Below are 25,887 nucleotides of genomic sequence, written 5' to 3' on the forward strand. Positions count from 1 at the left end.
TGTGCAAGTATTTCATGCAAATTTGTGAGAGAAACGCAGTGAAACTGAAGTCATTGACCTCACACTCTCTAGCCCTGCCCACATCTGAAAGGAGGTAAAACTCAGCTCCTGATGGCAAGAAAGTCATTATTTTCAAAACAAGCTGCAGAACCGGTTGCTGCATCTTAATCAAAATTATTATTATTATTATTATTTTTTAAAAAAGGATATAAACAACCCTTCCTTCCAAAACCTGGTTAGGCAAGAATGTTCTGGGTGTGGGCTGCCTTGTATAATTAATCGCACAGCTGCGGCTTCTGATCCCTTTTTAACATCTCTCTCTCTCTCTCTCTGGCTCTACCCAGCATAGTTCTGGTGTTCTCCACCTCCCAGCAGCTCAAGGTGTGTCATTTAAGCAGAGGCTTTCCTGCATTCCGCCTCCACTCCTTGCTGACCCAACCACCAGCAAGGTTGCCTGCTCTACAGAGAAGAGCAGTTGGACAGAAGATCTACTCCCTGCCAATAGGGCTGAGAAAGGAGCAAGGGTACAGAAAGGACAAATCCTCCCTCTGCACAATGGAAACAGGGTGTGCTGCAAGGACCAATGGTGTGGCTGGGAACCAAGATGATGTGACTTGTCCTTCCCTGCCTAAGAAAGATGGACAGGAGCTGAAGAAGTCCACCAGTCCCAGTGGGGGCGAGAAGGAAGGTGCCCAAAGCACCAGCAGTCCTTCTCTTGAGACGGGGAAACTGAAGAGCTCCATCTACTCGGGGACTGACTGGAAGAGGCCGATCATCCAGTTTGTGGAGTCGGACGAGAAGAAGTCAACCTACTTCAGCATGGATTCAGGGGACGGGAAGAAGCCATCATACCCGGGGGTGCAGCTTGGGGATGTGAGTCGCCCCCCCATCTCCTTTGTAGACAAAGGGGACTTGAGGAAACCACTCTTCTTTGCAGAGTCAAAAAAGACCTTCTCCAGTGAAGGAGAGGGAAGGAGGTCATTGTACTCAGGCGGGCAGATAGGGGACCTGAAGAAGCCCTCACTCCCTCTGGTGGAGACAGGGGACCTGAAGAGACCTAGCTACAACAGAGTGCCCGGGTCGAGACCCCGGGTGAAGCTAGAGGAGGTCCTGTGTGACTCCTGCATCGATAACAAGCAGAAGGCGGTGAAGTCCTGCCTGGTGTGCCAGGCTTCCTTCTGCGAGCTGCACCTCAAGCCCCATCTGGAGGGGGCTGCTTTCCGGGATCACCAGCTGCTGGATCCCATCAAGGACTTTGAAGCCAGGAAGTGCCCGCTGCATGGCAAGACCATGGAGCTGTTCTGCCAGACAGACCAGATGTGCATCTGCTACCTCTGCATGTTCCAGGAGCACAAGAACCACACCACAGTGACGGTGGAGGTTGAGAAATCGGGGAAAGAGGTAATGCTCCCCACTGTCTATTCCCATCATTCTTTCCACTCATCTAAATAGTGGGTAGCTCCCATTCTGTTCCCGCCCTGCAACTCCCCTCACCCCAAACAATGTCTCGGTATAATGTTACTTACTTTGGGGGTGGAGCACTGGAATGGACGTTGCTGGTGCACTGGATGATATAAGTAAGGGGCTGATCTTGGGGATAGGTGTGGGGCAACCTAGGTTCTAATCCCTGCTGTGCCCCTAGCTCACTGTGTGACCTTGAGCAAATCATTCAGGACCCAGTTTTTTAAGAGCAACCTCAAATTTTGAATGCCTCAGTTTTTCGGTACACAAACCTAGGCAGGTAGGGCCTAATTCAGGTTCAAAGTATCTCCAGTTGGGGACCCAAAAGTGGTGGTCCTCAGAAAAATAAAAATCAGTGGCCACTTTTGAAAAGGTTGGGCTGAACCTCTCCAGGGTTGTTTTTTCCCCTGTGGAGATGACAATACTGCTGACACGCTCTTTGTTGGGACACAAGCTGCCTAGTAAATGCAAAGTGCTATCATCACTGAGCTGTTCACGTGTACAGAAGCTTGTAGGGCTGGAATCCTATCTGAGAGGGAGTCTGCAAGAGAATGTAATTGCCTCACTAAAATAAGGGCTAAAGAAAGACCTTCCCACCTTTATTGGGTTTGTTTACTGAGTGGATGCAGTACGGTTACTACAGAGGTATGGGATTGAGGTCAGGGCCCCATTGTGCTAGGTACTGTATTGGTTAGTCCTTGCCCACAGACCTTCCAATCGAAATAGATAGGACAGAAAAAGGCCCATTATCCCCATTTTACACATGGGAACTTGAGGCACACAAAGATCAAGTGACTTGCCCAAGGTCACACAGGAAAGTGTCAGGAAATGAACCCAGATCTCATTCCTGTGCCTTAAGCACAAACCCATCCTTCCTTTGACGATTGGGAAGCCACTCAGATACCATGGTGAACAGGAAAATACAAATGCCAATATGGACAGAGCGACAGGGAATTCTTCAGTAACACTAAAAACAGAGAACTGGTTTAACTCTTTCCAAGGCCTAGCAGAAGGAAACAGTCCACCCTTTTCAGTTAAGTGCATGCAAGAGGGATTTCCAGGGAATCTAGAATGATCAGATGTGTTAATGTTGAAGAAGGGCAGCAGGGAAGTCTGTCTAATCTCTATCCTCTCCTGCACAGTTTGCAGTCTTGCTTGTAACATTGTCCTCATCTAGCTGCTTTTTAAAACCAGCCTAAATGATGGTTTGCTCATATCTCAGCAACTCTCTATATAAAAAAATCCAATCTAAATCCGTGAAGGTCTTTCACAGTCTGCAGGTTAATTTCATGCCTCGTTGTTACATTTGATGCCTTGTAGCATCTGCATCGCCTCTGTTCCCTTTAACATCATGTCTAATCTCAGGGAGGTCCCTGCTTAATCTCTGTTCTCTGCCTTAAAACACTGTCTGCCATGTTCTCTCTAGTTCTTCTGATTAACTCAGGTCTCCCAGCAGCCCTGCATCCTCGCTGTTGCTTGATGAACCTAGAATATCCTGACTGTAAGCAAGTGACCACAACTGGGCAGCACAAAGATAGCCTCCTCCTGCCCCCAGGACTTAAGTGATGTTATCTGATTTCTCATATCTGTCGTTGTCTATTTATTTGGCTCTCATTAGTGCCACGACTGAGCCCCTGGGGAACTCAAGCAGGACTTCAAATACATCCCAGAACTGTGTTATTTCCACTGCTTGCTAAGCCTAAAGGATTTAGGGGTTTATCCATATGAATCACACACATGCACAAGGGTTTTCTAGACTACAGGTTTTGGCCATGTTGTAACTGGAATTAATTGGAAATCAATTAGTTTAACTGTAGTTGCTCATTTGTTTCTGGTGCTAGTTAATGCATTCTAGGCTGACCCATAATGAGGAAGGAACATGGGAGAGTATCTACATTAGCATTTATAATGGCTTGTGAGTGGTGGAAGCTAATTAACTTGAATTAAAAGGCCACCACAAAGTGGAGTCAAAAACTTCCCACAAACAATCAGGTCCTTCTGCTGCTCATCATCTGACAACAAGGGAAATCTGTAGGGATTCTCCTTCCTTGGAATCCATTGAGATTTAGCCCAAATACATGGGATTCTTGCAGCAACGTTATTTTTCTTTCTTGTTATACTTGATTCTATTGATTGCTTTGAATGCCTGAGAACACGGTAAGATGCACCAACCTGTCACATACCCAGCTGTGTTCTCCTTATCGTAGATACTTATACAATCCCCTGACGATAGGGTCTGAGCACCTCACCATCTTTTTAATACATTTACCCTCACATCGCCCCTGCAAGGTAGGGCAATGTTATTATTCCCATTTTACAGATGGGAAACTGCGGCAGACAGACAAAGTGACTTACCCAAAAATCACACAGGTAAGTCTGTGGTGGAGCAGGGAATTGAACGCTGGTCTCCTGGATAGCATTCCACCCACCGAACCATCCTGCTTCTCCCTGTCTTTCCCTCTGCTACACTGCAGAGTATCCACTTAAATCCTCCCCAAGGTACCCTTCCTAGTTAGTTTCCTGCTACAGATTTAAACTAACAGTAACACATCCTCAGGGCCAGGCTGTTGAAAAAGCAACAAATCATAAAGCTAAGATAGCAGTACAAAATGTCGGCACATGGTGGCTGCTGATAGCAAATGCACACACACAAAACTGATTCGCCAAGAGAATTCTGCAGCACAGATGACGCCCGGCATTTTAAAAAGCTACTCAGTTCACAACAAGTTTTGCAGGCCTGTTTTCAAATGAGAAAGTATCGGAAATACCCAACCACCACTGATCTGTAAATAACACTGCATTACCGTCCATCCCTAGCCTTCATACTCTGCATGTCAGATCAGATCTAGTGGAGAGTGCTTTGATTTTTTTTTCTTTTCCCTTTAAGGAAAAGTTTACATTGTACAGCAGGTTTAATGAAGTGGTTGAGAACTGACATTCAAGTGACTGGAACTGGGCGTTGCTCATTTCCACAAAGTGGCTTTAAATGGAGCGAACAAGGCTTTGAAGTTGACTATTCATTCCGATGGTCTGGGGTGCTTCGACTCAGTGCCCTTTCTGTATTGTTACAGGCTGTCTGCTACAGAGCAAACAGTCACTGATATACACAATGGAGGCACTTTTTTCCCCTCTCCCATTGATGTAAGGCGGTATTTTGGTTTGGCTTGTCTATGAGACCTTGTGTACACTGGAGGTTTCAGCCACTGGAGAAATTTTGCTGCTATTCTAGATGTAATCCTAATGCAGACACTCTCTTCGAGGGTAGCACATCTTGCAGTGGTGTAGTTATTGACAACCTGAAGGCTGGGTAAGCTGCACTGCTGCAAATCATTGCTTAGAGCAACTTTGCTTCTCCATTAAGATTTTGTGCTGGTGCAGTTATAGTCACAGGGCCAAATTCACCATAGTAGATGAGGCCTGGAGTAACCTGAGCAGGGGTTCTTCAACCTTTGCATTCCACAGACCATTATGGGAGGGAAAGCTTGACCAATCCCTCCACTGTTTGGTTCTTAAACTATTGGAAAAAATTGAGCAGTATGAGAGCAAAGCCAATAGATCTCGAGCTTGGGGAAGCCTCCCATCACAGGGGAATTTTCCCTAAGTAGCGTGGAGCTGCACAATGTCTCTGTGAGACCCTAAAAATCCCTCCTGTAAGGCTGTCCCTATGCATTGTTGTGGGGGTGGCTGGAACATCACTGTGCTCTGGCTATTCCCAGCTGCCAAAATAGCCTCTTTGGGCCACAAGCAGCTGAGTGGAATTTAGGCCAGCCCCGAGTGCTTTAATCTGCACTGGATGCTAAACCAGCCTCCTAGGTAGCCCCAGGATAAAGGCAGCCAAGACGCACCTTTGCCCAAACCCTCTGGATATATTCAGACCCATAACTGGATTCGAAAAAGAATTGGATGAGCTCATGGAGAATAGATTCAACAATGGCATTAGCCAAGATGGCGAGGGACTCAACCCCATGCTCTGGGTGTTCCTACATTTCTGATTGCCAGAAGCTGGTAGTGGACGACAGAGGATGGATCACTCGATAAATAGTCCAGTTCTGGTCATTCCCTCTGAAGCACCTGTCATTAGCCACTGTTGGAGGACAGGACACTGGGCTAGAATGACAATTGTCTGACCTAATGTGGCCACTCTGATGTACTTATCCACTAATGAATTGGGACTTTTGTCTTCAGATCTTTTAATTCTCTTGTCACGAGTTCTGCTGCATTCAAATTTCCTTCTCTTTCCCTTCTACCTCCCAGCTTACTTTTAGATTATTTTCCCTGTTCTTTTCTGTGAACAGTTTTTGCATCTTCCATCCTTTTTATAAATTACCTTTCCACAGAGTACTCTAATTTGCTTCAGTTACCACCCCCCGCCACCAATCCACTTGATTTAATCTGCATCTTTCTTGTCTTTTGCTGGTGTCTTCATAAACTTTCCCATCTGCCCTTGGCCCTGGTGCCATATCTGGTGTGGATAACTACAATATTTAGATTCTGGCTACCTAAATTGCCTCTATGATTTACATCAAAAATGGCATTCTTGCGCTAAATCATAGAGAAGCAGGGTGACCAGACAGCAAGTGTGAAAGATCGGAGTGAGCGTGGTGGGGGGTAATAAAAGCCTATATAAGAAAAAGACCCCAAAATCAGGACTATCCCTATAAATCCGGGACATCTGGTCACCCTCTAGAGAAGTATTTCTTGTTAAAACACCTGCCTCATTCCACCCCAGAGGCAGCTGCATTTCAGTGCTGGAGGCAGGGATAATTATAAAACTTATACAGTGAGCTAGTCATAATTGGGGGAATCTTATAGGGATCCATTTTCACAAAAAGTACTATCAACATTCAGGACCATCATCACCTCCATCCATCAGCTTCAGTTCTCTTGACAGTGCTCTCTATCCAGTCCTCCTCCCTCCATAAAGAGTCCATCCATTCCAAAGAAAGCCACAATGCCCTGCAGACCTAAACCCCTCGGCACTGTCACTTGCTTTCCAGCCACACCACCAAGATCTTGTTCCTGAAAATGATACCAATAACCCTTACGAGAAAACCACCTTCGTAATCCAACTCTTCCCTTGATTAACCATTCAGTGCCCCCAGAAGGTAACCCCACAGGCCTGGCTGTCTGTGAAAACCCCTTGCTGTTCAGTCTCATTTCTGAATTTGGGCTGGCTATTAGAGGATAATGGGGGCTTGGATCCAAAGGGTTCGCATCCCATGGCTTTCCACCTCTGCACTGATGGTTGACTGTGCCCTCTATATGACATTGCACAGCACGAAGGAGAGAAAGAAAGCCTTCAGGAAGACTGCTACGTGGTCAGGGACTGTTCCAGCATAGGCTGCTCCAGGTAACCTATTCCTTAAAGACAAATCAAGGAATTAAGTCTCATCCCTTCACCTTCCAGCTCTGAGGTCCAGCAAAATCTCCTCTATCTTAGATATATCAATATTCCGCACCCCCATTGTCATAGTATCTTTTCCTGAGGCCAATCCACCTTCCCTCTTCCTCTCATTGTACGTTAGCTGGAGCTAATCAGTGAACAAGCCCCAGACACATCCTTTCCCCAGCCACTCAACCTGCTTATGTCTGCTTTCCAATCTCTGTACACCTGGAACACTGGGATATGGCTCTATATTGGTAGTCACAGTCCAACAGCCCAAAGGGGCCTTCCCAGACCTAGGAACCGTAAAATGGTTTAGAGGATCACAGATACCAACAGGCAAAGATTGTTCTGAGCGAGATTTTGTGGGAGAAACAGGGATGCAACTTTTAACTTCACTGAGCTATACTGGAGTGGCTGCATTTTTATTTTTTTTGGATGGGGCAATAGGAAAAAACCTGGTAAATTATGTTTTCCCTGTTAAATAGGGACTTATTAAAGAGGGACAGTTTGAACTAATGGGTCTTAAAAGCTGCTGCAGTTTGCTCAAGCTGGCACTCTGATACCATGGTGATGGGCACAAGTGTAAGAACCTAGTAGATAGATTTCCTTGGCTTGAGTTTGGTTGTGCTTGTTTGGCTGACTTTCTGCTGTGTGCATTCTTTATGTTGTGCAGCTAATCTCTTAAATTGCATGGTCCTCTTTCCACTACACGACTGGATGACTGAAACATTTAGACCCTACTTATGCTACAGCTATAATTAAGATAGGGAACCTACTTACAATGTGGTTGGAATTGCTAGAAGTAGCTAGATGACCTACTTCTGTTAACCATGGCTGTAGCAGCTCATTCGCCTCTGTGGTGCCCAAGTACCCCATAAACAGGGACAGAGTGGGTTACACACATAGTGAGTGATCCCAGCTGCCAGTGTAGCCAGCGAGAGTTAAAGCTACTTTGGATCTTTGAAACTAGCTTTAGCTTAAGTATGGGATATGGCACAACTGAATGATATTGTAAGCAAACCAGCATTATATCCAGATTCCCTGACCTAGTTACAATTATAGTGTAAACGCAGCCTTATTACCCAGAAGTGGAAGACCTTGAAATAGTCACGCAAATTCTCCTGACACAATTCACTATGCTGTGCAAAGATGATTGTCACCCATCTTGGCCGATCCCAGGGATTGGACCAGGGACCTCCAGAGCTTAAGATATGTATCACTACAACCTGAGCTAGGCTCTAGAGGTGGGAACCAGACCATCCTCACCCTTTGAGGACAGAATGTCGAGGGAAACATGGCAAACACTGATAGATGGGTTACACAACTCGTAACTGCATAGGTATTTGGGCTCTCTCTCTCTTTACATGAACATCCTCATTGACAAATAAATCAGTTGTACAAATGTTCGTGGGAAGCCAATAAAAAGGACTCATGAATGTATCAAAGCAAAGTTGCTGATTTAGACCAAGCAAATGTTCCCAGTCACCCCCACCTCAGTTTTTGTTTTGCTGCTTTCACCCAGCTCTATCAGAACATTAAAACCCTAGATTCGGAGCACATTAATTCACAGTCCTGTCTCAACAGAATTCCTGCTGGGGGCGTCATCCCCGGTTGCAACACTAATCAAACGTCATTCCATAATTACATGAAAACTGCTACTGCTGCACAAACACGCCCTGGGTTGGGCCCTTCATTTCATACCCAGCTGAATTTTGAAACAAGCCTCTTTGCCCTCCAGCTAATGACTCCAGCATGATTAAAAGCAGTACCATTTGCAATCCCACCCTTCCCAATCAGGAAATTCTGCTGCTTCCTTTGCTTAGGAAGCCACATCTCTTGACCTAACTGAAGACATTGGGATCTTTTCCAGCTGCCAGTGTATGATATCCATTGAAGTGGTGCCAGGAGCCTGTAGCTCCCAGCCATTATGATTCAGGGCCAAATGCATAAGTAAAAGCAGAAATTCTCTTTGAAGTAGGCCATACGCTGCTGCTCCATTTCACAGGTCTCCCCCTCTCCTCCCTCCCACAGGCCGAGCTCTCGCTGCAGAAAGAGCAGCTGCAGCTGAAGATCATAGAGGTAGAAGATGAAATGGATAAGTGGCAAAAGGAGAAGGATCGCATCAAGGTGAGGATGGGACATAATCTTTGGCTTTCCTCAACTTTCCCCTTCTCACCCACATGCTTTCCGCTGTTTTTCACACTTTCCTGCCCCTTTCACCTCCCCCCTTTTCCTGTGCTCTGATTCTCTCGTTCATATTCTCACATCACACCCATTTCTCCCTCCCTCCACTCCACTCTTATCACCTGATCAGCCGCACTCATTCTAAGTCTGGGAGAATGGTGTCCGCTGCAGTTCTCACAAGACACACCCAGCAGGAGACCAAGAACGCACAAGATGGACTTGCTAGATGACTATCCTTGTTACCTCCTTTCCTGGGGTTACTGGTGCTCTCTCTCCATCCAGCTATCCAGCAATCATCACGAAAGGCTCATTCACACACAGAGGTTGGGTTGGCTCAGCTATACTGGCATAGTTAAAATAATTCAGCCCCTGCAATACGGATCAAGTTACACCAATGGAAAGATGCCTTATACTACTAAGCTTATTTCTGTATGGGAAAGGGAATAAGCTATACTGATATAGGCACCTTTATATTGGTGTATCTACATTCATAGGAGAGGACCAACGTAAATATCAATCAACATAATTCACACCCTACCTGGACACCAGGCCCAACGAAGTATGTACAGTCAACAAGAAATCCTGCCTTCTCTCAATCCTTCCACAACTGTGCCTTGGTTTTCTTTTTCCCTTTAATATTATTTTGGGAAGTCAACCTAGAAAGCCTAGGCCTGAACATGGGGCTATCCTTGGTCATTCTGGGAGACAATTTCAAAAGGGCCAAAGGACCAATCCTCAAAGGTATTTAGGTAATTCCATTGATTTCGGTAGGAATTAGGCACCAAAATACTACTGAGGACCTGGGCCTAAGTGACTTAGGAGCCCAGATCCTATTTTCATGTGTCACTTCAGAACCTAGGACTCTCTTGAAAGTCCAAGGGAAATAGGCTTGTCTACACTAGAAATGTTTGCTACTGTCACTACATTGGCATAGTTAACATGGCAAAAATCCTTCAAGTGTGGACATATTCATGCCAGTACAAACGTGCTTATATGGTGTCAAGTATCAGAGGGGTAGCCGTGTTAGTCTGGATCTGTAAAAGCAGCAAAGAATCCTGTGGCACCTTATAGACTAACAGACGTTTTGGAGCATGAGCTTTCGTGGGTGACATGCATCTGAGGAAGTGGGTATTCACCCACGAAAGCTCATGCTCCAAAACGTCTGTTAGTCTATAAGGTGCCACAGGATTCTTTGCTGCTTGTGCTTATATGGGTGCATCTTAGTGCAGCGTATATAAGCTATCTCACTATAACTGCATACACACTAGAAGTAATACTGCTATAGCCATGCTGGTAGAACACAACCCTAGCAAACAGAGTTATATCAATGTAACTTTTCTAGTGTGGCCAGAACTTAGAATAGGATCTCTGCTCACATGGACTGGCTGCTGAGAATGCTCTGTCACCCCATGAGCCTCAGTCCCAAGGGTTTCACTCTAGTAAACCATTCCCTTTAAGTGACAGTGATGAATCTTTATTTTGCAGTGGCACTCAGAAACCCCTCCCAGGGTCAGGGCCCCTGCTGGGTGCTTCACAAACACAGGCAGGGTCCCTAGCCCAGAGAACTTACTGTCTAAGAAGTCTCCATGTACACTTCTCCAGACCTAGCCTAGGATTTCAGCCTCTCCAGCTTGCATTTTGATAGACTAGGGCATCTGCATGCACAAATGCTGCCTAATGGGATGAAAGGGCCTGCCCATGTGTGGAATAGCTGGAGGTGCTGGGGAGGGGTCTCTGCCTCCTGAATATACATTGTGATTGTGTTGGATTGCTGGAGTCCCTGGTCCGAGCACCTCATGCCACGTGCCTTCTATATCCCCCCACTAGAACTTCACCACCAACGAGAAAGCTACCGTGGATCAGCATTACAAAGAGCTGGTCCGCGACCTGGAGAAGCAACGGGATGAGGTGAAGGCTGCCCTGGACCAGAGGGAAAAGACCGCAGTGGAGAACATAAAAGAAATCGTGGAGGAGCTAGAAGAGAGGGCAAAGCTGCTGCAGGAGGACAAAGAGACCAGGGAGCAGATACATCAGATCAGCGACTCAGTGCTCTTCTTGCAGGTAAATCGAGGCTGTATCTTTCCTCTACTCCTGTTTCTACTAAGAAAGGGATACTTCTGATGGGCAGATGATCCACCGGCATAACAGAACGGGGTCAATTTACACTGGCTGGCAATCTTGCTGTGAAATGTTAGAGACTGTTTTGGGGAGACATACCCCTGACATAAGCAGGAATCAACTAACTAAGCAGGGTATCCAAGGCTTTCAATGATCAGAGGGAGTTCACATGATACTGTATTGCCTAGGACTGACGCACAAACTTAGCTGATTGACCCCGATACCTTTCATGAAACCTAACATCCCCCAGCCTCCTCAGGGCCCTAATCCCCATTGTATTTAACCTCTCCTGTACCCCTAGCTCTCCCTAGACTCCCCTGCATCCTAGCCTCTCAGTACTTTAACCTCCACACCTTCCGGTTGGCAGGAATTTGGCGCAATGATGAGGAACTATATTGCCCCGCCATCTCTCCCGACTTACAGCGTCTTGCTGGACGGGGACACCATGAGCCCATCTATGGGGCTCCTCCGGGATGATCTGCTGAACGTCTGCATGAGACATGTGGAGAAGATCTGCAAGGCAGACCTCAGCCGGAACTTCATAGAGAGGAATCACATGGAGAACGGTAGTGTTTCCCTGAGCTGCTCCTCCCTCCCCCTTTCTGCTTTCTATTCGTATGCAGAGTTAACCCCATCTCCAGGTCACAGCATTTCCCTGTAAAAACACTTTAACCTTATTTTTTTTTCCTCATTGAAATTTTCCAGCCCATTCCCCAAACTCCAGCAAAGGAGGTGAGACAAAGTCAGCGATCAGGTCAGAGCTCAAAGGTCAACAGATGTAAGCTTCTGAGTCACTTCTGAAGATTCATAGTCTAAATTCTAAGGCCAGAAGGGACCACTGTGATCATCTAGTCTGCCCTCCTGTGTAACACAGAATGGACTTCGCCATCTGTGACTTAGGCCTTGCAGCACTGCTTGCAGCAATGCTTAAATCTCAGGCACTTTAGAAAATTTTACCAATAGTTTAGTGAACACTGCTTAGAATCTGGCTAAGAAGTCCAAGGGTGTTCAGACTGCTGGGAAAAGTTATTTCAGGTAATCCAAAAACTCTTCACAGCGTTCATATCTGCAAGCCACAGTTACACTGAAAGGTGGCAGAGTTTGCATCTAGTGACTGCAAGGAAATAACTCTACAATTGCTTATTGGCCTGAATTAACAGACTCCCTGAGTCAACCCAACAAGCTCACCTGCAACCCATTTGATCTTTCATTGTTAAAAAACTTCACTGGGAGAAATAATGTATTAGTGGAGTGAAACTGTTTAATATCAGTCTCCAAAGAGACTCCGCTTGTTGTTGTAACAGGTGCCTGCTTAATAGTCTTGCAAAAAGGCAGAACATTCAAGCAGCATCCTGAGAGTTTAAATATGGCAAAAATAAATCAGAGCAAATAAACCACATCTCTATTCGCTAACATAAGAGTCAAACCAATGCAATTAGCAAATTAAACATTGGGTGAAATCCACCTCTTTGCAGAGAGCTAGCAGAAGGCTCATATGCCGCTCAAGGCCTCACAACACGGCTGAAGTCAGATGTAAGCGGCACGTAAGCCTTGTGCTGGCTCTTTGCACAGGGTCAGTTTTGCACATTTAGGACTATGCCTGACACAACACTTCTCATCCAAACCAGTTCCAGAACTCGGAGCTGTTTGCAATTCAGTGCAACTTTTTGCATGTGTCTTTATTATGAGCCACACTAAAACCCCCTGATCTGAAAATCCTCACAGAATGGGTTGTTTGCAGTCCCACATCCAGGTCTGAATTTCAGTCGCTTGGGCCCACATCTATGCACCCAAGAGAAAATATCCCTCATCTTTTAGTGGTTTCCATTTCTGGCCAGTGCAGCAGATCACTCGAAGGGAAATGCCCAGGCCCCAAAGCTGTGATATGGCTGTTTTAAACGAGGGGTTTAGTAGGGGGGCCTCTTTCAAACTGACTGCAATGCATTTTACTCAGTTGTTCAGATCTCCGAGTAGCTGGAATCCCCTTAGGTAAGGGGTTGATTACTATAGGGAGAGTTAAACTAGAGGCCATAGGAAATCTCACACGGACGGAGACTGTGCCAGCTGATGACACAGGTGCTCATGGATAGCTGGTGGACATAAATTTAGGTTGGGTTATAAAATGTCAGCTTCTGTAAAGTGTTGCTCCTTCTTGATCAGTGGGATTTCTGTATGGGGAATCATTAATTCAACGCAGACGGTACATTTCTCATGTGCAGTTAGATCCAAGCAACAAACAATTCTTTGCTGGCAAAAGGTGCCAGATTGACAGCTCAGGAGAACAAAGTCCTTTATTTTCTCAGGTTCAGCAGCCAGCTGAGCATTTTAACTCCTCACTCTGTCAATACCCCTTTGCCCAAATGTCTAACATCCTCACCCAACCAATATGATCTGAGGCCTCTGCCTCCAGAGATGGGGCTGGAATTCAGTTTCCATGGCCCAAGCAGATTTTGACTCCCCTCTTCAGAGACTGCAGCTATCATGGGCAAGGGCCAGGGCCTTAGAACCCACTAACTCGTTTCACACAATCTGTTCAACTTTAGGGCAGCCCCCTCATAGGCTCCTCTCCTTTTTCTCAGGCGATTTGCCTGCAGGCAGAGAGGAGGTCTCTCCTATTCCAATGCTCGTGATACTCGGCAGATGGGGGCATCGTGACTAGATAAGCTGACCCAGCTCATCCCCAAGTAGGCTCCCCTGTGACCATGGTGAACACGCTGAGTGAGAGCCACAGCCCACCTGAGTCAGGGGAAGTCTTCCTGTTGGCGTTTAAGAACTTCAGATCAAACTCTTTGTTTGGAAATGGATAGGAGTGTATCTGGAGAACATTTGATGGGCATGTCCCAATGCACCCCAAAACTAGCATGTTATTCACTAGCAGGTATCCAGGGAATGACAACTCTCAGCTACCACCAGTAGTGGCCCAGTTTGAGACTTTGACCTACCAGTGAAAGGATTTGATTCCAGTTCCATTCCCCTGAGCCATCAGGTTATCTATCCAATCCATGTAATACCAAGGAGAATTGTGCATTAGTGTCAGCTAGTGAGGAGGCACTTACTGTCCATCCCTCAGCTCTTTGGGAATCATCCACAAAGCTGCTAGTAGGGAACTTTCTTGTTTTGTCACACCGAGCCCTGTGCTTCTTGTCACACATTCATGGGGATCTCTAGCACTGGTTCATCGAGTGGCTGAGTCCACCCTTTCAGTCCTCTACCTCTTCTATGAGGAACTGCTGCTTCCCAAAACATTGGTTACTATCTTCTCACTAGTGATCTTGGGAGCACAGTCTGCGTGGAAAGAGGACAGAGGCAGATGGAGCGGGAGGCTGCTATGCAGTCAGAGAGGCCCGGATATAGCAAACGAGCGCATTGTCTAAGACCCCAATTTCACCAACAGACCCTTCTGCACAGAGCCTTGATGCATTAATGATGCCAACTCTGAACAGAGGGGCAGGAGGAAAGAGAACAGGGAGGAAAGGCTAATGTAAATTCTGCCAGGGACAGGTCTTTATTAGACAACTTTTCCAGCAGGATCCTGTTGAGACAGCGGCTCCAATCCCGAGCCTAATGGAGTTAATGGGAGTTTTGCCACTAAATTCAAAAGGGATGAGACTGCCTTTGACCCTGGAGTCAAATCCACTTAGATACCTTTGTGCTGTACAGCCATCCTCGCTTCACCCCATTCCTAGGGCATTCCAAGGAGCCCTAGACAGGAATTTCACAACTAAGGAAGTCTGTTTTCAAAGGATCCATCTTGCAAGGGCAAAATGGTTTCTCCCTAAAGGTCTGAGGAAGGCCAAAGGGGAAAGCCCTGACCTGTGCTGCTCCATCCCATCTACCCCTCGCATCTGCTTCTTCCAGTCCTACCTCTTGCTGACTCAGACTTCGCTCTGCTCCTCCAGGTGATCACCGCTACATGCTCAATAACTATGAGTGGAGCCAGCCTGACAACATGAAGAGATTCTCCATGTTCCTGACTCCAAAAGGTACCGTGACTGACCCTTCTCTCTCAAGCTCTCTGTCTGCCCACTGCAGGGCTGCCTCTAAACAAAGCAGAGCGCAAATGACTCAGAGATGCAACATATGGCTTGTAATTTGCTTCCTCTGATCGCTTACTTTTCACATCACCATCCTGGAATCGGGCAAATTCAGCCCCTTCATACTGTTCATGCCAGGTTTGGATCTGGCCCCGTGTCCTCTGTCTAGCCTAAAAACACAGACATTTTTGCGCTCTCTGAAGCAGTGCAACAGACAAAGTGCTGCCCAGGATAACTGGCTTTGAATGCTAACATGCTTCAGTGCAAAGCCCGGAGGAGCCCGGAAGGGCTCAGGGCTTGTCTCCCTCAGACAAATGTGTGCTCTGACCTTGTCTTAGCCAACATGAGGCAAAACCCTAGTGAAGACGGGGCAGTCTGAAGATTTAACATGGGTTAGCAGATTGAGCTCTTTACCTCAACCTGTTAACATGTATGAAAGCTCCGTAGACTTGGGATCTACTCCCAGCACTGCCAAGGGATTGCTGGGGAACACAGGCCATATCAGGGCTCCACTTGCTGAATAGATTGATCCTCTCGTATGGAGAACTGCACTGAATACCATTGGTCACAACGTTATCCATCCCCTGCATTAGTAGGTGGACATATTACAGTGCAATAGACATTATGGACTGGATTCTAGCAACGCTACAGGGAGCAGGGTTTACTACTCAGAGCTGTCCCACTGAAGTCAATGAGACATTCACATTAATAAACCAGATGGGATTCACAGATTAGTAGTGCACAGAGCTGGCTGAATGCTGCAGAGCCATGGTTGGAATTCACACCAACGCCCTCAGCCACCCCTTGTTGGTTTGTTATTTGCATGTACACACTGTAGGAGAAGCAGCTGCTGCCCTAACAGTGCCCCGATTGGCATGAGAACAGGGGATTCATTCCCTAACAAGGCTACTCCTTAGTTGGTATTTGCTCTCAGTCATTTGCTCTTTCTGTTTTAATCAGCCAATGAGGGAACAAAATCAAGACCATGTAATTTAGGCAACAAATCACCTACTATGAAGAACAACAAATAGCACAGAGGCAGAAAGTGAATAGTTCCCAAAAGACACGGGGGTTTGAAAATGGTTTGCCCAAAGATCTCAGCAAAGAGTTACACATAGTAAAGCTGTTTGCAGACAGCAAGACTGGTTTGTAAAGGATTCACGAACAGGAAAGAGAGCTGGATCCCAAACAACTATTCCTAATAATGAACAACTTCACAGCAAGTTATCAAACCTGTGCATTCCCTCGATAGCCATCTCAGTGCATCTCTCCCTGCGTTTGAACAGACACCCCCTCTTGATGCAGTGCTGGGGCCCTTGCACTCGCCTCTATTAGTTTTCAGAGGGAGGTTTTTGCCAATAGAGGTTTTGTGACTGGGAACCCCAAGGAACCTCTTAGCACTTGCTAAATACAGGGACAGTCATCTGCTTCAGAGCCCTCTAGCACGGTAGTTCTCAAACTGTTGTACTGGTGACCCCTTTCACACAGCAAGCCTCTGCGTGTGACCTTCCTTAGAAATTAAAAACACTTTTTTATGTATTTGCTGGATGCAAAGCGGGGTTTGGGGTGGAGGCTGACAGCTTGCAACCTCCCATGTAATAACCTCGCGACCTCCTGAGGGGTCCCAAACCCCAGTCTGAGAACTCCTGCTCTAGCAACAGTAACTAACTCAAAAATCCTCACAATGATCCCTGTGGCATGGGTGTTATGCTCCACGTGGGGAAACCAAGCAAGGTGAAATGACTTGCCGAAGGTCACACAGCAAAGTCAGTGTCAGCACTAGAATTGGAAGTCAGGAATTCCTGGCTCTCAACCTGTTCCACACACACCACTCTCTAAAGCAGATGATTTAGTGCCTGTGCAAATTAGCAGTGAGAGGTCTATCTAGAGGATGTACTACAAGGAAGCAAGCGTGCAGTGCTTAATCTGATGGCCCCATAGTACCATACACGACAGCCTGCCATACCAGCTAGTGCAAAGTAATCCTAGTGGACACTAGAGAGAGATGTGGTCAAAGGTTATTGGACCTGGATTCATTTGCAAATCAGTGATTTGTGGCCATCTCAACCCCTCATCTAGCAAGGGGCAGCTCGCTGTCTGTTTAAACCACCTGCCCACAACTGAAAAGCTGGAAGAGGGAGCTTACTTGTCCCTGTATCTGGTGAGCTTTGCAAGGGAGCGGTGCAGATGCTGCAGCTACAGCATGTGAAAGGAACATGAATGGAAATGCTAAAATGAGAGCAGCCCACAGGGTGGCAGTAGATGAACTTCTGAGATCTGGCTCCTTTCCTCTTTGCATATGGCCTCGGTGCCTGGAAGAAAGGTATGCAGTGGAAACCCACACTCCTGCAGCAAGTGCTGGGGAAACCCTGAAGCACAAGTGGTGGAGGTGAAGTGAGAGAGAGAGAGAGAGTGTGTGTGTGTGCAAGAAACTTTTCCCTATTACAAGTGTCTCATATTCAGAGTCCCAGCCTCCCCCTGCAGGTATCTCTGCAAGATAATCATGCTGAAAAAGCATGAGTGGGCAGCTTAATGTAACTAATGATGGCTTTCTGTTACACTGACGGAGCTTTGTTCACACTGCTCAGAAAGAGGGAGAGAGAAGCAGCCCTTCCTCTCCCACCCAGGGCATTGTGAAAAGAACAGATGGACAATTCTTCTGCGGCTTGGACCAAGCCCTCTAGCTTGCTTTAACCTCACCTGTACCATGCTAGTTCTGATTCAGTCTGTTAGGAGGATTGTTAATGGAGCAATACCAGGGCACAGACCTAGGTGTGGGTCATCAGGAGCGGATTGCTGAACTGGATTCTCTTGTCTTGCAGCCAATTTCAACAACCGAGCATGGGAATATTCCTCCTTCCAAAGCACAGAGGAGACACTTGGCATGGGTAACTCTGCTTTCTCAATGAAAGGTATTCCTACCACCTGTGCCAGGGCTTCTCGCCATTTTCTACCTCCTCCACCTCCTTTGCTTCTCCACCCTTGCCCTTTCAGCCACTTTTGAGGCAGCTCTAGCTCACTATTTGAACCTTTTCTATTTGGTTTATATCATCATCATCTACATTACAGTCGGGTTCAGGGCCCCATTGTGCTCAACATAGTTAGAGAGAGTCTCTGCCCCTTATAATCCAAATAGAGACAAAGAGAGGTAGGAAATATTGTTATTCCCATTTTACAGATAGGGAACTGAGGCATAAAGAGATCAAGTGACTTGACCAAAGTCATGCAGGCAGTCTGTGGCAGACACGGGAACAAAATGCAGATCTCCTGAGTCTCAAGCCTGTGGCTTACAAATGACCATGTTTCTCCTCTCATTTCTGTTTTGTGTAGATTGAAAGCTTGGGGCACAGACTATGTTTGTACAGCACCTAGCACAATTGGGTCCTGTTCTTAGTTGGTCCCTTGGCACTACCAGACTAAACACTGGCCCTGTTCCTTAGGTCTCTCTTCATTTCTCTGTAAAATTCTCTCATAGCCCTGTCTGTACGACCCGCGGGCTAGGAGGATTGTCTCCTTTTTACCACATGCTCTGCCATTAGACTCCCCTCAGCAGGAAGGGCCTGATCCAAAGACCTGGTGAGGACTCCTGATGACTTCCAAAGGCTGATGGTGAAGGAGCTTTGGTAAACTTGGAGTCTGCCTAATGATTCTAGTTTGTGGCACACTGGTTTATTAGGGCCTGGTGCCAGCACCATCCATTCTACATCATAAATGTGCGGCGGTTTCTTGGCAAAAAGACTCTTCCCTCCCTATGCAGAACTTTGAGACCATACAAACACCCTGCTAACGTCCACCTTCTCTCACTGGGTCTGGCCACCTCATACCTACTCCCGCATTTGCAGCCCTGGCCTTCCTCTTCCTCTGTTGGGTCCTGCTGAGGTTTTCCAAAGTCCCCCCAAAAGGCTGGGATGTCAGATCCCTAGGCAGCTTTTTAAAATCCAGACCACCACCTCCTCCTCTGTTTCTGGCCGTTAAGAATCCGTTAAAACTGTTGGGTAATTATCAGTCCTTTGTTTGCATTCCCAGAGAGCTCAGTTCCCTCCGCCCAGCAGGTGCCAGGCCATTATACAGGTTGATGATTACACAGACAAGGACTTTTACCCCTGGAAGGCAACATCACGAAGTAACATAAGCTCTTCTCTTTTCCAGTGGGCAATGGAACTAAGATGCCATATCAGTTCTCCCAGATAGGGCAAAGTTCACCTGGTGACTTCAGCAAACAGTCCGATGGAACCCTCTTCACTAAGACTGGTACGGGGCTTTGGGGATTTTGCAGCTTTATACTTCTCCCTATCTGCTTCTTCCACCCCATTGTTCAGAGGTCAGTCTGTAGTGACTGACCTGAGGGGTGTGTTTAATCCCATTCTCTGTTGCTCCCCCTGTGAAAGGCAGCCTGGAGTAATGGCACATGTGACCCCTGAACACTCATTCTGGCTTGGCTATGGGAGTAGCTTAATGCAATGCAGGATTTTGCTCAACTTTGGGGTTGTCAGATCTAATGAACAGTTTATGGTGATTTGTTGGGTGAGGAGAGAATGGAAAGCAAAAAAGTTATTTGGGCAATGGTGTGGGGGAGGGAGGAAGTGATTCTAGTGAATGACATTCATTGACCCCTCCTCGTAATATCCTAATGGAGACTCTTTACTAACTTAATAATGTGGGAGGCAGTGTGGCCTAGTAGATAAAGCACTGGATTGGGACCCAAGAGACCTGGGTTCTAATTCCTGGCTTTGCCACTGGCCTGCTGGGTGATCTTGGGCAAGTCACTTCCCTGCTCTGTGCCTCAATTTCCCCATCTGTAAAATAGGGATACTGATATACTTTGAGATCTACTGACGAAAAGTGTTATCCCCACCAATTAAAACAGAGGAGCATGCACTTTCAGGGTGAAATCCTAGCCTCAGACTTCACTGGATCCAGGATTTCACCCTCTCCTCCTCACTGACTACTGCCAAGGGTTGCGATTGCATCAATTCCTGCTAAACAGGGTCACGCCTGGCCAATAGATGAACAGGAGAGCTCAGGATAAAAGCTATGGTTAGGGTTGCTGGAATGCCATCTTTCAGCTAAGCTGTAAACCCAAGGTCTTGATTTTTTGCAGTAATTAAAGATCCCTTTGCATTCTTTGTAAGAGTTAGAGCAATTAGTCTGGTATCTTGGACTAACTTTAGTTTAGCTAATGACATTCTGCCTCCATAAATTCCCCTGACATTCTAACTGGATAGGTTATTTGTTCACTCCTTTCCCCTGAACTGTTGAATGGTGGTGCCACCATTCTAATAGGGGCTGCAATCCACCCCAGAAGTGGCAGCGTTTCGATCGTAGACTATATGATTCCTACCTATGTGTATTTTCTAATTCTGTAATTTGCGATGGTGCTTGCAAGAAGGGGTATTGCACAGACCAGATCACAACCCCATCACTGCTCCTAACTAGCTGTTTTGTATTGTCACAGCTTACCCTGCCATAGTGAGACACCAAGCTGCAAAGGTACAGCCGCAGACATGGAAATCCTCCAAGCAGTCCATGCTGGTAAGTAATAAGACCTGGACTTGTGCACTCATGGGGCTCCAGCAAGAGAAGGAACTGCTATGGGAGCACCCAGGACTTTGGGAGTTATAGGAGTGTTTCACCAGTGATAGCATTTCTTATTTTTCGTAGTCAACTCTGTGTTATTGAGAGATGGGCAGAGTTGCATGGTTCAGATCGGATTCCAAACCTGCCCATGGCTCAGAAACGTTTGGCTGCAGGGTTTTGGTTTAACTCCATTTCAAATCTTAATTTTGGGGCTTTAAATTGAAATTTGCTCCAGTCTAGACTTTGCCGAGTCGCTTAGACCAGAGGATCTCAAACTGGGGATCAAGACCCCTCAGGCAGGTCACAAGGTTATTACATGGGGGGGTCACGAGCTGCCAGCCTCCACCCCAAACCCCACTTTGCCTCCAGCATTTATAATAGTGTTAAATACTCTAAAAAGTGTTTTAAATGTATAAGTGGGTGGTCACACACAGAGGATTACTGTGTGAAAGGGGTCACCAATACGGAAGTTTGAGAACCACTGGCTTAGACACTGCAATATTACTGTTCACTGCATGGGGGTCACCTATTATAAGTGTGGTCTATGGTGCCTAGAAAACACACACTGTGGAGTTTGTGCACCACAGACCATAGCATAAGACCACTTCACATACTAATCACAGAGTCTTGAAGGTTGATGGGGTATATTACTGGTATTTATGAAAAGTGGGCCCAATTCATTGCTACTTTGTACCTTATGACCACTTTGGAGTGGTATAAATGATTACATAAAACACTCCTAGATCCATGTGGTCATGTTTTGCACCCATTTCCCCCTGGTCTAAACAACTACCAGTATTACCAATCCCATGTGTTCAAATCTCACAAGCCAGACCATCCAAAACTCAAGAGATTTTAAAAATAGTACATTTGGGGGCTGGTTCTTTTTACTTGCCTTCTGCTTTTTGAGCCTTTGTAATTGGCTAGAGGCTTACTTTTCTTTAAAAAAAACCCCAAAGCAGAGATTCTTAGGTAATTACCTGACTCCAGGAGCTGGGGCTTCACAAAAAACACTAAATATCTCAACTCACAGGAATCAGAAACACTAGACTACAGAAGGTGCAAGACCATTTTATTTAATTCCAAAATAAAAGCCATACTGGATTAACAAGTCCTTAACAAAACAAGTGATCACATAAAAACCTAATTGAACCTCTCTCTCCTGGTTCCTAAATCTCCCTTAGCACTGAAATATCTTAGCATCTTGCAAGTCTAAATTAAATGCATGAAGAACTCTTTCTCCCCTTCCCAAAAGAAAGTTTATCTTTTAATGACTATTATGCATTTGTAAGAACATGCCATCGCCTTAGGAATGAGAAAAGGAAAAAAATACCAGGAGTTAAAAGCACTTACCAGCTAGAAAAGAAGAATGCAGCAACCACTTAGAAAATGGCTGCTTTAGGGTGACAGCTGTTTGGCTCTGCCAAATTTAAAGGACTAGATCCAGAAAGGCATGCTGGGATAAAATGTTCCCATAAGAGATATCCCTGCAGTAGAAGAGACCAGAAAGTTGCTGCTGTAGCATATTATAATAATGAGGGAAGCAAGGCTAGAGAAGCGGATTTCCAGTTCCATCTGAGAGTGATGAGATTGAGGGTAGATCTACTATCTACTAGGAATGAGCCCCACAGTGGGCATGGACCTGTTGTGACAGTCCAGTTCCATTAACACAAATTACACCCTTACTAGTGCCCTAAGAGTCTGGGTAGATTCGCCCCCTGTAAACACCTGAATCTCTTTCTCATGCATATAGTAGTCGGGGCTATTTTATTTTTATATCTTATATTCACCAGATAGACCTGAACCAAACAATCCAGATGATATATATGAGCACTAAAAAGTTGCAAAATAGATACATGTCTCTGGACTGCAGTGGCTCTGTAGGAGCTGTTACAGTCTACTGGGCCTATAATCTGGCTTTTAAAATAGCCTTAAATATGTATTTAAGTAATCCACCTTATAAAAGGCCTGTAAATATTAATTCACAAAACAGACTGCAATGCTCTAGGAGGCCAGAACTGCCGGCCCGCAGAGAGTTATTTAAAGGGAAGCTTTTCTTCTTTCTTTAATTACGCTGGAAATTGGAGCTGTAAAGCAAATGGAATTCACACACGAGAGGGCATTGAACAGCAGGTACTAGAAGTGTGGGCTGAACAGCAGGACTGGCTGGACATGTTACATCCATCCATCTCATGCTCATCATTGCACAGTGTATGCGATGTTAATTGGTCTGATTAATAGAGATAAGCCCAAACCAGTCCTTTTAGAGATCTACCCAACCCTACCCAAGATGTGATCTGGATCTAGGTCAGTATATCATGATGAAGTAAAACCAAGGCTCTCTTTGCTTTTACCCCATTGGGCCAATGCTAAGCAGAGATATCTATATCATGAAAAGGCTGATTCGCTCATTTACCCGTGTGCTGGCTTATTGCTTATTCATGGCTGCACTAGTTTTGACAATTTGGGACTCCTTAGAACTCTGGCCGGATCAGCATATTTTTGGAGTGGATCTCACAGGGCCCAGCAACATTGTTGGGAGCAGAGGCATTTGGGTGATTTCTATAAGCAATGCACTGCATTCTAGAAGGTAATTAAGAGGACCTGTTGAGCTGGTGCAGCTACGCACAGCAGAGAAGTCATGGTAGATTTTACCAATACAGGTGGCTCTGAGTTGAAGATCTTGTCTGAGAGGTTGCAACCAACTAGCACAACTAACCCATAACATGGCTGTTGTGTTTTAGAAGAGCTGCAAGCTCCCTCATTCCAGCCAATGTTGTTTTTTGCAACACACCCTTCCCAAGGGTAAACACGGCCAGATCATCCGGGCGGTAACAGCAGGATGACTAGATGTTGATGGGAAGTAGCACAACTGAAAGCAGCAATGAATAGAGTAGGGGAAAGTTTGTAAAATAGATGCTTAAGTTCAGCTTTGGTCCTGCCCCTTTATCATTCATAAAGATTTGCACAAACTGGGTTTTGTTTACACAGACTTTTGAGGGCTGGGCTGTTTTTCACACAGAAACCTATATTCACATGTGGACTTGAGGACAGACAACAGCACTGGTTATTTAACAATGGTTATTCCTTGCAGTCACGTTTAAGGGCTTTGCGTCATCCAGCCAGAGAGCAGAAAAACACCATGCAGTTTAGTTGACCATCACACACAGTGCATAGTCAACGTTTGTGAGCATCCTATAAATTCAAATTTTAGTTCATCGACAATTTTAGTTCTGAACAATGAGTAGCTACGTACAAAAATCAAAAGGTGAAATTCAGCCCTGCCCAGAGGGCTGGTGGCAGACACATGCACCCCTTAAATCCTATTTTGAGGGCTCACGCGGGATTTAATTAATGCAGATACTTGGTGTAGACCCTCTGCCTCAGAACAAAACTCACCCGAAGTCTGTGTGCAGCTGGAGAATAAGGGCTACGTTTGCAATGAATAAGTTAAGCGGCTCCAGTTTCCAAAAAGGGGGAATGGGTGGTATCGCTCTGCTAAAAGAGCAGCTGGAACTATTAATATGTAACGGTTTGAGTGGGAGGGGTATGTGGGAGGGTTAATTAGATGGAGGAGGCAGTGCAAATTTTGCGCAGGTCAAGGACAGACTGCAAGCTACAGTCCTGCTCTGAATTCACATGCCCCAAATTCTCCATTGCAGTCACACCACCGCCCCTTTTACGTCAACAAAGGCAACGGATTAACTTCAAATGAGGCACCTTGAATCCCGCTGTCCATGGGAAAAGCCAGATGTGCCGTGAATGGAGAACCAACCAAGAATTTTCACATATGAACCTGCTACTATATTAAACTTCCTGCTCTAATCTCTGGAGGGGCTGGATAGGGTGGTCGGTGCTAGAGGAAATGAGGACTTTTCCCAGCTCATAATCAGTCCCAGGACCGTTTTATATTTCCCTTGAAAGCTCTGCCGCCCCGGAGAACTGTAACAAGCACAACCCTTGTAGATTTCTTATTCCCTGTCTTGCAACACCCTCCTCTGCCTGCGGAGCAGATTGCTCTACTTCTCCTACGTGTTGGGGGGAAGGTGGGATCTTGGATATGGTATGCACTGAGCCCTTCCCCTCCATAATATCATACCATGTGCTTCCTGCTCTCCCAACCACATAGTCATCACTGAATGCATTTGTAGAGCTGGTGAAAGGTGCCAAGTTGGAGTCTGAAGTGCTCTTTGAATCTACAAGGCAGGGTCATCCTGGGAACTGGCAGGCCAAGCTTTGTCTCCTCCATCCACCTGCCTCAAACCTAATCTGCAGACAATTCCCCCCTCCCCCAGTGGGAAGGGCAGCTCTGTCTCTGTGAACCACTCAGTCCTTGGCCTCTCGATGGAGACATTTCCCCTTGCCAGTGTCCAGTGGTTACCACATGGTGGACACCGCCTCTGCACTAAGGAGAGCTCTGAGTCCCACTCACTCCTCTCACAGTGGCCACCAAAGATGCATCAGACTGTAACCACTTCCAGTCACTCCTCCCCTGGGCTGGCTGCCAATCAATGGCAAAAAGGCTCGACATCCCATTAACGGGCCCCCCCCAGCCACCGCTTCAAATTCAAAAAGAAAAGGAAAATCCGTCCCACTAATGGAAGATTGATTAGATGTCTTAGGTGGGCTCCCCCTTCTCTCCGCAAATAAAATTGGCTTATATATTTTGGTTCCATTACTTTTTTCTGGATCAGGAATTTTTTGTTGTTGTTGCTCAGGGTAATATTTCAGGGTTGTTTTTTTTCCGACTGTGCTCAGGACAGAGCGGTCGCATGACTGTTGCCAGCCAGAAAGCAGGGCAGAAGCGATTAGTGTTCCAATAATCCATTTTAGTTTTTTCCTCTGGGCAACAGGGAGGGGTCATTGTAACTATGCAAAATCTTGCTGCTGCTGAGCTCCCTCAGCTCCCTATAACTTCAATGCCTATCAATGGGAACTAAAGGCACATTGCAGGATCATTGCCTGGCTCTCTGACAATGACAAGTTGCTGCAGAGCAGAGAAGCAAGTGTTTGCAGCTACTTTTGGTGACTTGTTCAGTTCAAGCCTTCCTCAGGTTCACAGCCAGCTCACCCCTTCTCCCACCCAGGCCCACTCACACACACATGCAGCACCTGGTTGAATGAGGT

General features: G+C 46.2%; 1 protein-coding gene across 1 annotated transcript; it reads left to right on the forward strand.

The window, feature by feature from the left end:
• Positions 1–357: 357 nt before the first annotated feature.
• On the forward strand, positions 358–25,246 carry TRIM29 (tripartite motif containing 29). The gene is made up of 9 exons (XM_030538252.1): positions 358–1,401; positions 8,879–8,974; positions 10,859–11,092; positions 11,517–11,715; positions 15,049–15,132; positions 18,006–18,095; positions 19,333–19,434; positions 20,639–20,715; positions 24,423–25,246. The coding sequence occupies exons 1-9, from the start codon at positions 556–558 to the stop codon at positions 24,483–24,485; spliced, it is 1,791 nt and encodes a 596-aa protein (XP_030394112.1). The 5' UTR covers positions 358–555; the 3' UTR covers positions 24,486–25,246.
• The last annotated feature ends 641 nt before the right edge of the window (positions 25,247–25,887 follow it).

This window comes from Gopherus evgoodei, chromosome 19 (assembly GCF_007399415.2).
Source record: "Gopherus evgoodei ecotype Sinaloan lineage chromosome 19, rGopEvg1_v1.p, whole genome shotgun sequence".
Taxonomy (NCBI): Eukaryota; Metazoa; Chordata; order Testudines; family Testudinidae; genus Gopherus; species Gopherus evgoodei.

Coding starts and splice junctions, on each gene's coding strand:
- TRIM29 (XM_030538252.1), top strand. CDS start 556: ATGGAAACAGGGTGTGCTGCAAGGACCAATGGTGTGGCTGGGAACCAA. Junction 11,093..11,516: donor ACTCAGTGCTCTTCTTGCAG/GTAAATCGAGGC, acceptor TCCGGTTGGCAG/GAATTTGGCGCAATGATGAG. Junction 15,133..18,005: donor CATGTTCCTGACTCCAAAAG/GTACCGTGACTG, acceptor CTTGTCTTGCAG/CCAATTTCAACAACCGAGCA.